The sequence below is a fragment of the Phocoena phocoena genome, chromosome 6 (assembly GCF_963924675.1).
Source record: "Phocoena phocoena chromosome 6, mPhoPho1.1, whole genome shotgun sequence".
Classification (NCBI taxonomy): domain Eukaryota; kingdom Metazoa; phylum Chordata; class Mammalia; order Artiodactyla; family Phocoenidae; genus Phocoena; species Phocoena phocoena.
In genome coordinates, this window is record NC_089224.1 from 23,544,045 (window position 1) to 23,556,824 (window position 12,780).

General features: G+C 38.3%; 1 protein-coding gene across 1 annotated transcript in view; it reads right to left on the reverse strand.

Annotated features, from left to right (window-relative positions):
* The window catches only part of SPIN1 (spindlin 1), a 65,155-nt gene that overhangs the window by 13,729 nt on the left and 38,646 nt on the right, over nt 1-12,780 (reverse strand). Inside the window, exon 3 of the mRNA XM_065878813.1 lies at nt 12,671-12,719. Coding sequence (XP_065734885.1) covers nt 12,671-12,719 — 49 coding nt within the window. The remainder of the gene's footprint in view (nt 1-12,670; nt 12,720-12,780) is intronic.

A 12,780-nucleotide genomic window follows, 5' to 3' on the forward strand; every position in this document is an offset into this window, starting at 1 on the left:
TCAATATCAGGGAAAAAAATCTTCATTTCATGTAGAAATCCAGAGACAAGGGACAAGACTTGGCTTGAACGCAAGCTGAAGGCCAAAGCCATGCTGGCACATGGATTGCTATATGCCAAGAATGAAAAAATTTAGGGAGCAGAAAAGAACCCACTCATAAGAACCCAGAGCTTATGTGGGCATAAAGCTCTCATCTGGTAAACCACAAATAAAAGTGGTGAACAAATGGCATAAATACAAATAAACTTTTAAAAACAAGTAATTTATTGTAGCCTGTAATATTTAAAACTACAGTTGTATATATTTTAAGTAGACCAGCTTGGTAAACTTAGTGGTTTTGTGAAACAGAGAAACAGGTTACAACAAGATATTAAAGCTGTCTCAAGGAGGCCTAGAATCAGTTGACACAGTCCTTTACCTAAGCAAGATAGGGAACACCATTTGGGGAACACCTCAGAAGGAAAACTTCTCCAGTTGGACTGTAAAAGGGTTCACAAGGTTATATGCAGGACATGAGACCAGAAAACGCTGTGTCTAACCCAGCCCTTAAGTCTCTGCAAACACCCAGCCAAATGGCCTTCCAGGAAAGGCAGAGCCCTGAACTGAGGACACATACTGAGAATAACATCCTGAGTAGGGTGAGGCCCATGGGTAAAGGAAAGATGAGGTTCAGATGCTTACAGGGTGGGCCCAAAGGAGGCTGACCTCAACAGGTATCACATAGGAGACTATACAGAGAAACTTGAGTATGCCATGGGAATACTGAAGAGCTCTGCAGCAAGGATAGCTGTCCTGGAATACTCTCACCCCTTCTCATGTACAAAAGTCTCGGGAGAGAACCATGGTGGCACCAATGGGCAACGGAGGCAAACCCAAAAATATGCCCACAAGGCAGATGGAAATTACCACCTAACATTATGCACATAACAGAGGCCATAAAAGAGGAACTTACATCAAAAACATAAGAGCCCAGATGAGAGATAGCTACACAAGAGAAGATGTGAGAAAAATCAGACACAGTCAACAAACAAGCAGCAATTTGAAAACTTTTCAGAAATGAAGGCTAAACTAGAGGAACATGGAAGAAATTGACACCATGGGGCATTTAAGGAAAACAGATAATAAAAAAGAGACAGATGGGAACAGATATGAAATTCCAACTTCCATGTAACAGAATCACCCAAAAGCTAAAATCAGAGGAACAGAAAGAATACTAAAATAATTCAAGAAAAATATCCAGAAATAAAAGACTTAAATGTACACACATGCCCCTGGGAAAACTGACCCAGAACTACTGACACTAAGACAGTCTAGTGAAACAAACAAACTTTAAAGAAAATAACATCTCGTGGGCATCCAAGCAAAAGAACTGCATCATGTGTAAGGATAATCACATGTGTAAGGAAAAGAAAATCACACAGTGACACCATGCGTGTGCCACCAGATAACCGAGTGACAAACTTAAGGTTCTCAGGAAAGAAAATGTGAGGTGAGGGTTTTACAGGCAGCCAAGAATTCTATACTGACCTCCAAGTGAAAGTATACAGATAAAACTGTGTAAACACAAAAGAACGCGGGGAATACTGTTCTCACAAATGCTTCCTGAAGAAGTTAACAGTTGGCCATCCATATCCATGGGTTCCACATCCTCAGATTCAACCAAACATGGATAGAAAAATCCCAAAACTCCAAAAAGCAAAACTTGAATTTGCCATACGCAGGCAACAATTTACCTGTCATTTACATTGTATTTACAACCATTTACATAGTGTTTACACTGTATTAGGTATTATGAGTAATCTAGAGATGATTTGAAGTATATGGGAGGACTTATGTGGGTTATGTGCAAATACTATGCCATTTTATATAGGGGACTTGAGCATCCATGGATTTTGGTATGGTGTGAAGGGGTCCTGGAACCAATCCCCCTCGGACACCAAGGGACGACTGTACAGGACAGAGTTTCAGATAATCAGGAACGCCTGGGGACTTCCCTCATGGTCCAGTGGCTAAAACTCCGTGCTTCCAATGCAGCAGGCCGGGGTTCGATTCCTGCTCAGGGAACTAGATCCCACATGCCACACCTGAAGATCCCACGTGCCGCAACTAAGACTTGCTGCAGCCATATAAATAAATATTAAGAGGGAAAAAAAGAAAGAACACTTAGAAAAGTTTCAGCACAGAGCTGATAGTAAGCAATGAATATCTCTTACTATAGAACAAACACAGGAACAAGAGAAATAGAGTAGAATTTAACTATTACCTGCTCTGAAAATACAGTTAACACTACTCTGAAAAGGGGAATGAAAGAAGAATATGTAAAGTATAAGAAGCTCACCAAGCAAAAGAATATTACTTGGAACAAAGTACCTGATATTAAATGGAGAGAGAAAGGAGAAAAGCAAGAGCTAAATTCAATATTGTTCATAGTAAGGAACCAATCTATATAACCTTAAATGAATTAATAAGATTAATTTTTAAGGACTTCAGTATAAAACTTAGTGGAGAGGAAAAAACCTTAATAACATATTGAGTCTGTAACTTGTAACTACTACTAATACTCAAACCCGAAAGAAAGTGAACCTCAAGACCTTTTCATAATCCCTGAAAATGTGCCACTACATCCAACTGGCCCTCTGTAGGGATATGGCTGGTGAAGGTGATTATTCCTCCTTTAGAATACAAGAATCTTTGCTAGCATTATGTTTTTCTTCAAATAGACAATTACCTATCTTCTTTTGATCTTTAGGCAAAAGTCCTTGTGTTTCATCCTGTGTACAGAATCAGGCTTTCTTCACAGCAAAGGCAGAGGTTGGTTCCCAAAACTCACTGAAGAAAGAATTCAGTCATATGCACCATTTTGTAATTCACACAGACATTTCATTATTACTACCAAAATTATAAGCAAATTCAGCATCTTCACCAGTGTGATGGTTAATTTTAATGTGTCAGGTTGGCTGGGCCACAGTATTCAGGTATCTAAATCAAGCATTAGATGTTTTCTGTGAAGGTATTTTTCTACATGAAACTAAAATGTAAATCAACAGACAGACTGCCTTCCATAACATAGTTGGGCCCCATCCAATCAGTTAAAGGTATTAAGAAAGAGTGTTCGCCCCCCACAAAGAGGCAATTCTACCTTCAGACTCAAGCGGCAACATCAGCTCTTCCCTGGATCTCCAGTCTCTCTATGCACGCACCATTGGTGCTGTTTCTCTGGAAAACACTGACTACAAACAGCAAAGATTCCATCCTAGATTCAGAGGCATGAAATTTTCTACTACTATGATTCTCAACAAAACCAATATAAACTTAGCCATTGATAGCAGGAAAGGGCAACTGGAAGACTCACAGCAGTGATTTTCTAGTTCAGTCACTCATCCTTTCTATACTCATTAGTGGCATTCTTCTGGAACCGCAACTGCTTCTGAAGAGGGAGACGCTTGATGCTTTCTAATCACATTTCAGAACAAGCAGTTTTTATCCTGGTCACCTCCAGTGGTATAGTACACAAGGCTCTCCTCCATCTTCTGGACAACACAAGGGACTCAAATCTAGCCAGCAAGCATCCCTATTCAAAGTGGCTCCTATATCCTTTAATTCTGAAGAAACACAATCCCTCCTTTTTGCATGGATTTTATTTCCTCACTTTCTTTAAGGGGACTTTAATCATTAATTTTTAAAAATATTTATTTATTTATTTTTGGCTGTATCGGGTCTTCGTTGTTGTGAGCGGGCTTTCTCTACTTGCGGTGAGCAGGAGCTGCTCTTCGTTGCGGTGCGCGGGCTTCTCATTGCGGTGGCTTCTCTTGCTGCGGAGCACGGGCTCTAGGCGCACGGGCTGCAGTAGTTGTGGCACGCAGGCTCAGTAGTTGTGGCGCACGGGCTTAGTTGCTCCGCGGCATGTGGGATCTTCCCAGACCAGGGCTCAAACCCATGTCCCCTGCATTGGCAGGTGGGTTCTTAACCACTGCGCCACCAGGGAAGCCCTTAATCATTAACTTTTGCTGTGGTAAATAATATGCTTGGTCTATTCTAACATTTTGCTTTGTGTTTCTGTTTGCAATACTTTGTCTCATTTCCTCACCCCTTTCTTCCTTTATCTATACAGCTAGGATGAGCAAGGTTTCTTTGCACCAAATAAAGCTTCTAATGGAAGCTGTAGGAATCTATAGATCTTATTTCTAAACTTACAGCAATTACTTCTAACTTCCTAAATATCCTATTTAAATTCCCTGACAGTCCAGTGGTTAGGACTCCATGCTTTCACTGCTGAGCGTGCGGGTTCGATGCCTGGTCAGGGAGCTTCCCACAGCCACATGGCTCGGCCAAAAAAAAAAAAAAAAATCCTATTTAAACTTACAATTTTCTATTAAAATCTACAATTAATCAAAACCTATACTTTCCCTTCCCCGGTCCAAGCAAGACTAAAAGTAACAAAAAAATTCTTAGTAAAAGAAGGAAAGAATTTTAAAAACAAACACCTTAGCACCTAGTAACCCCTTCCTGGCCACTTTCACCACACTGCTGAAATTCAGTCTTTTGTTCCAAACTGTTATTTATCTTGCTACTATCTTAAAAATAATTTTCAAAAAACATTTCCTTATTTAGAAGTAAACAAGAGGATTTTTGTTGCTTTCTGCAACATTTATATTTTTCTCACGTACTGGGTTGGCCAGAGAGTTCGTTCGGGTTTTCCCGTAAACCTGAACTTTTTGGCCAACCCAATATATTTGGTCTTTCTAGACATGTCCTCTGGTAAGTCAGATAGGGTTAACAAATGCAAACTCCAAATTCTTGCAAGCCTCAAAATATTATTTTGTTCTCATCCTTGACTTGCCTAGGTATACAAGGCAGGCTCAGATTCCTTTTCCCCTCAGTACCTTTATTGCAAAAAGGTATTTTCATTGTCTTCTACCTTCCAGAGTTGAGAGATACCAGATGCCAATCTGATCCTTGCTCCTTTGAGGGTAACCCATCTTCCTCTTCAAGTTGCTTTTAGAATTTTGTTACTGGATTCTGAAATGTTACCAGGACTTGTGACATATGTTTCTAATTATCCCTCACTAGCACTTGGTCAATCTCTTGAATTAGGTAAAACAGGCTTGAATTTCAGTCTATCTATTGAATACCTTACATAATATTTTTAATTTCTATGAACTGATTATTTCTTTATCTTGAATGATTTTTCTTTTTAATGAACACAACTTCTGATATCTGAGGATAATTTTCACTTTTCCTGATTCCTTGTGAACTTCTGGGTTTAGCCTTGTCTTTGTTGAGTCTGCTGCTGTCTGAGTGGCAGCTTTCTTAACACTTGCAGATTCCTGGTTCAGCTGCCCTGTTCCATGTATGACTTTCTTTGGTGCTATCAGTGTTCCTCAGGTGCCTGATGATTCTTGGTGTTTATACTTCAGATGCAAGGAAAGATTAAGTGGTATCTGTAGCTGAGATGTATTTCTTCAGGCCAAGTCAGGGTCCCTGGTGTCTGAGTATTAAGTACAGGTTCTGATAAAGCAGCCAGGACCCAGGGAATTGTGAAGCAGCTGAGACTGAGTAGCAACTTCAAGTCAGGGGAGGTAAGGTGAGCATCTACTGCTTAATGGTTTCTCACCCATAATGATTCAGACGACTGCAGCCAGTCTTTGCTCTCCCTGACCTGAATAGATTCTAGGGGTCTAGTTTGAACATTTAACTTTTTCAACTTTTTGGAGGTCTCCCTTTGCAGCTGAAAGTGGTTGGGAGTTCCTTGGCTTAGCTGAGTTTTTATATAAATCTATTCCCATCTGCTGTATATCTTGCAGAGATTTCTCAGTGTTCTGGTCTGCTGGTAGGATGATCTTTCTACACCAATAACAAAAACTGCAAATTTAATGCAAATTACAATGAAGTACTATTTTCTAACTGCTTACAGAATAAATACAGCCCTCCTAGTGAACAATCTGGCAATCCACTGTCCCAGTAATTCCAGGTCTAGGAATTTATCAAAAGAAAACAGTGGACAAGCACAAAGCTACAGCTACAGTGAAGTTCTGAGCAGTGTTCATACCAGGGAAAACTGGAAATAAAAAATGTTCAATAGGTCTCACTGAATTAATAAGTAATAGTGTATCTATATGATGAAATAACTACATAGCTATTAAAATCACAGAAAAAACATGACATTTTATTCCTTGGCTTGTAGACACATCACTCCAATCTCTGTCTTCACATAGTCTTTTCCCCTATAAGTCTGTGTCCAAATTTTCTTCTTATAAAGACACCAGTCATTGAATTGGGGGACCTCTGTAATCCAGTATGACCTCATCCTAACTTGATCACATCTGCAAAGACCCTATATCCAAATAAGATTACAGTCAGTTTCCAGGTGGACACGAATTTTGGAGGACATTATTCAACTCAGTACATACATCCCTCAGAGTCGTTGCAAGGAATAAATGAAATAATGTTTCCAAAGCACTTAGTACTGTGCATGGCAGGGCACACAGTAGGACACACAATTATCCATACAGATATGCAGAAAAAAACTTTTAAAACATACATTAAATTATTAACAGGTGTGATCTCTGGATGATGGCATTAAAAATAATTAAGTTGTCTTCCTCTGAATTTACCTGTGTTTTCAAATTTTTCTATGACTTAAGTATTTTACTTTCATAGGCAGATAAAACAATTTTTAATTACTCTTAATGCAATGGATGTCCTAATTCTGCAATAAACTATATATAAAAACAGATTTATACATATTAGTGTTATCAATTCCAAATTTTATTTCTGTTGCCTTTTTTTTTACATCATTTCACTAGTTCTAAAAGAAGAATTCAAGGAGATCTAATATAGATACCATTTCTGCCCAATTTATTTAATAAACAACTTAATTTGATCGAAAGGAGGAGGTAAAAAAGAATGAATGGATGGGACTTCCCTGGTGGTCCAGTGATTGGGACTCTGCGCTTCCAAGGCAGGGGGAACGGGTTTGATTGCTGGTGAGGGAACTAGGATCTCACATGCCGCGTGGCGTGGCAAAAAAAAAAAAAAAAAAAAAAAAGAATGGATGCCTCAACGAATACTAAAGACAAAAACAGTAATTAGAATATACTACTTTTTAAAATCATCAGTCAAGCTTTCCAATTATTGCACCTTGAATGCCTAAACTGTTCAAATACCCTTGCAGCCGAAGTTTACAAAGAAGAATGTTTAAAAATATTTTTAAACATATGTTAAAATATTAAATATTATTTAATATTAAGTGTAGAAATATATAAGTTTTTGATAAACTGATTTAAGCTCTTCCAACTATAGCATCTACTAGAAGACAAGGTTTAGAACTTCCCTAAATTACAAGAAATATACTAAGAGTATCTAATATTGGGCAAAATGTTGATAATTGCTGAATCTGGATGATAGGAATTCGGGATTTATTATATACTACTTTATTTTTGTGTGTATTTGAAATTTTCCGTACTAGAAAAGTTAAGAATTATATATTAAACAAACTCTAACATTTTACTTTAATTTCTAATTGCTAATTCAGATTCAAAAATCAGTAAGAAAAACTTTAAGGGGGGACTCCCCTGGTGATGCAGTGGTTAAGAATCCGCCTGCCAATGCAGGTGACATGGGTTTGAGCCCTGGGCCGCAAAGATCCCACATGCCGCGGAGCAACTAAGCCCGTACACCACAACTACTGAGCCTGTGCTCTAGAGCCCGTGAGCCATGACTACTGAAGCCCGCGCATCCAGAGCCCATGCTCTGCAACAAGAGAAGCCACCGCAATGAGAAGCCCGCACACCACAACAGAGTAGTCCCCGCTCGCCGCAACTTAGAGAAAGTCCACGCACAGCAACGAAGACCCAACGCAGCCAAAAATAAATAAATAATTATATATATATAAAGAAAAAACTTTAATAAAAATTAAAGCTTACTTACATGAGTTGAAATAGTATATATAAAAGCAAACAATAAGAATATGTCAGATTACTGGAAGAAGATATAAAAAGAACACAAACACACGTGTGTCATCTCTGGACAGTTCAATCTAAGAATAGTACAGGGAATTCCCTGGTGGTCCAGTGGTTAGGACTCCTCACTTCCACTGCTGAGGGCCCGGGTTCAATCCCTGGTTGGAGAATTAAGATCCCACAAGCCACACAGCATGAACAACAACAAAATTTTTTTTAATAAATAAATAAGAGCAGTACAAATAAGGATGTGAGATTAATGATTTAAAGCAATGAACTTTTAAAATTTAAAATAACAGTTCCTTTAATATGGTAATGTTGTTTTTTGTTCTCCCTGGATATATTATTTTTAACAGCCTTAGTCTCTGGTATTTTCTTTGGAAAAAAAGTCTAAAATGTTCTTAACTATCATTTACTAGGTAGTCAATAAATAAACAGCAATACTGTAAACAAATACCAAGACACTTCATTCAACTGAAGACATATGGAATTACATAGCCAAGGGCAAATAAAAAGCTGCATCCCGTCAAGATCCAAACAATTCAAGGATAAAAGCAGAGAAACAAGAATTAAACATCTATAATCACTTTCCTTGTTTCTTATCTCCAGAAGCTATAAATGGCTTTTCTTGTAGTTTCAATGGGAGAAAATGGTGACCAAGTACACAGCATCCAATCATCCTTCATTGCTGTAATTTTGTGTACTCATTTCCAAACAACTTGACTTAGTTATCTAACGTGCTTTAAGATATCAGCTCTGATAATGGTCTAGGCCAGTGCTTCTCAAACTTTGGCTTGCATTGAATCACCTAGAGAGCTTTTGAAAAAAGATACCCAAGCCCTGCCCCAGAGACTCTGGGCTCCATTCCGCAGGTCTGGAGAGTGACCAAAGACTTTCTAACAAGCTTCCAAGTGCTACTGCTGCTGGCACCAGACCTTTCTTAGTAGAGCTGATCCAGAAAAAACACTAATTTCTATCCATCCATGTGCCCAAAAAAGATAAACAGAGTGCAGAAAATATTTCTGTACTTTGCTCAATACTTTAAATAAGTTCTCAATGTACCATTCCAATTATTTGGTCATCAAGAAAAGAATTCCTAAGAACAAACTAGTGGTTACCAATAGGGAAAGGGAAGTGGGAGGGGAAAAATAGGGATAGGAGATTAGGAGGTACAAACTACTATGTATAAAATAAATAAACTACAAGGATATATTGTACAGCACAGGGAATATAGCCAATATTTTATAATAACTATAAATGGAGTATAATCATTAAAAATTGTGAATCACTATGTTGTATACCTAAAGCTCACATAATATAAATCAACTATACCCCAATTAAAAAAAAATCTGTTTTAAGACCTTTCATCTTTTATCTAGACTCCCTTATTGACTTAAGTTGACTACTGTTTCTCATCAGTAAATATCTTACTTTTATAGTCAATATTTAAAGGCACCATACTTCTTCAAGTTAAATTTTCAACCATTACAATTCTACTATGAACCAGTAAATGACTGCCACACACCATGTACTTTGGTGTATGAATTAATTACTGACCTCTTTCCTTATTCTATTTAGTATTGTGAGATAACAGCAGTTTCCTGACTTTGTGTTCCAGCAGATTTCAAAAGAAACTATTAAGGCAAATAATTATCTTTCTGCAAAATGCATACCAGCAAGTCGAGAGAGAAAAAACTGCTTCTCTAGTACTTGTTGCTTGATAAAAGTTCTACAGCTGATACGGTCATTCCCAGCTTAAACTGGCAATATAAAAACAAGATGGAGAAAGTCAAGTTTTCCATCCAAATCACTATGGTTTTTTCATTATTTTGTCTACACAGTGTACACCCTGAGGATATCAGAGATGTCCATGGCAAACATCCAAATGCCTCAAGGGTCTTCCAAAGCACTAGTCACTTTCACTGGTGTTAATAACAGTTATTGGCAAATTGATTAAAAAGTATTACATATTTGACCAATTTAAGATTGTCAATACCATGGATCATTTAGATGCTTGCTCCAACTGTTATCTAGTCTGTGTGTTTAGGACAGAAATAATATATTTTTCAGATATGAGACAACAAAACATACAGTTCAGGAAATAGAATGTGGTAGTTAATATGGGCTTTAGAATCAGACTGTCCTATTTCTGAATCCTAGCTCAGTCAATTCTTATACGTATGACCTCAGACAAGTTACTTAATCTCTCTGTGCACGGAAGAATTCATGGTCCCTACCTGACAGGGATGCCATGAACACTAAATGAGACTACACCAGGGACACAAGGAGGAGGATCACAGTGACAGTTTTATAAGATACTAGTATTGGTATCTTATAAAATGAAAGGAAAACATTCCCTGGAAATCCTCAACTTAGCATGTAACAGCTCATGATCCATTTTCTAAATGTACATTAGTAGGAAATACACCAAAGCCCAGTCATACCTTCCAACAGTACCCTGAAATGTAAATCTATCCACTATTCCAATTAGGAAGAAAAGAGCCAGATTTACATTTGAAAACTAAAACAAAGAATCACTGTAGCTAAATTCACCTTACATGTCCCCCAACTACACTTCCCTTCAAGATGTAACTTCAGTGCAGATTTCCCAAATAACCTCCTGGGAAGCCAGGAAAGGCTTGTCCACCAGCTTGTCCCCCAAACACACCAAGGACCCTAGCCCGCAAGAAGTACAAAAGTGTGTTTCTATTTACTTTAAAAAATGAGAACAAGACTCAGCTACACAACGTTTCTGGGTGCAGAGGTACTGCTCCAAGCACTGGAGACCTATTACCTGAATCCCCTAGCACCCACGGGGATGGGAGGTGCCGTTCTCAGGACGGTGGCTCTGCCAGCATTTGTTTCCTGGGAGTTCCTGTGACTCTCTCAAGCAAGCAGAGGCATCTGCACATGGAGTTATTATTGCTCAGTCTCCCTATTCCAAGACGGGAAGCGAGAGGAGGCATGACCACGGGTCAGTGGCTGCACATGAGGAGTCCCGAGGGCCTTACTTTCTGGAGAGCCACAATGGGGGCAGGCAAGGAGAGTGAGGCTCCAGTTCTGCTTTCTTATATTTGTTTGCTGTATACACTTCATCTGTAGAAAGGATTCTATGATAAAAAGCTGAAAACCTTGTTGTTCTAGTCCAACACCATGACTTTACATGAGTTAAGCAGAGCACCAGGCACATGAGGGAACTTGGTAACGCCCACAGCTGAGCCAGTGGGGCTTCCCACTCCAAGGCCAGCCTCTCCAACAGCCATTATTCCCACTCACCCTTCCAAGGACAACTATTAACACCTTTCACTTGTGAAATGTGGAAACTTTTCAGTTTTTTTCCATCCCACCCATCTTCAAATTTGCACTGAGATTAGAAAAAATAGGAAAATGACCGATAACTTTTCCTTTCATTTCAACTTCTCCCTTTTAATATGTTCAAAACGTCTACCCTTTAAGTGAGACAAGCACACCTCATATTAAAGCACTAGATCAAGTTCCCTGTATCATACAACATACAGGATGAGAAACCTTTTAGCTGTACACATATGAACTTCAAAAATTGAACAGGTAGGTATTCAAGCCTTGTGTTTTAGGGGAAAAAAGATGAAGAGTTCCGGTTTTGCAAAGTTAATGTGTAATTTACTTTCATTTCCCACTGTATTTAAGTTTTTTTTCATTACCTTCTATTTGTGCCAAGAGGTGGTGTACCATTTATGGTAATGATATGATAATTAGTGGAGATATAGTACATAAATTATCAGATTACTAGATATGGCAGAAGATGTGAAGGTGATGGGCAAATAAATGAAATTTGAGAAACGCTTTATCAAACCTCAGAACTTGCCTTATCTTCATATTTTTACTTTCCAAGTCATTTCTTAAACTGAATATCACAAATATTTACATTACATATACAAGTATTCATTTAAGTAGAGACATATTTAGTTTAATCACCAACAATTACTAAAAGGCACCTTTATTCATCCAAACTTTCCACAAAAGCCCCGAGGACTCACACTCTTTGACCACTACAGTGCGGTGACCAAGAGGTACAAGCATTTCAATATGAGTAATTTGAAAATAATTGCTATGGGGAGAGTCTTAGGAGGTGCTAGGGTCAAGGAGAGTCTTCCATATTTAACAATCCACGATTAAGACTCATACAATCATAACTGATTTGTTAGAGAGGGTTCCATGGTGCAGTAGCTGTCACTACTGCACAGTAGTGGATACTGTGGATACTTGTAAAATCTATTAAATAAAATACAGTACCAGTGGATATTGTTATTTAAGATAGTATCTCAATTTTCTTTTTGGACATAACTACATTACACACAAAAGAAGATTTCAGGGAGGAAAAAAGTTGCTTCTACTCTCTAGTACCTATAGAATTTAGGATTTATAACACATTTGTCACTTAAAATTATCTTTCAACATACTTATGCTTTCTCTAAATTACAAGCTCCTCATTCATTTGAAAATCTTATAAAGAAGTGAGTGTGCCTGGCAGAGTGCTAGCCAGGTCCTCAATGCACAGGGATTAGATAGCACACCACTACTCAGCATGCAGCAAGGCTATATGTGACGCTGGCTGCTGTGAGGCAAGACCTGCTCATACACGGAGAGAGCCTCACATAGATGACCTCATATCTCATGTAACCAAAGGCCACAGTTTGCTATCTAAAAAGGCAAGTTTCAGAATTGCTTACTTGTGGGATGTCCGTTTCTTCATCATGCTTGCAGATACACCAGCATGGCCTAAAAGAGAAGTGAGTGTGAGTCAACGAAAACTGAATAAAAAATAGTTCAAACTCAGGAA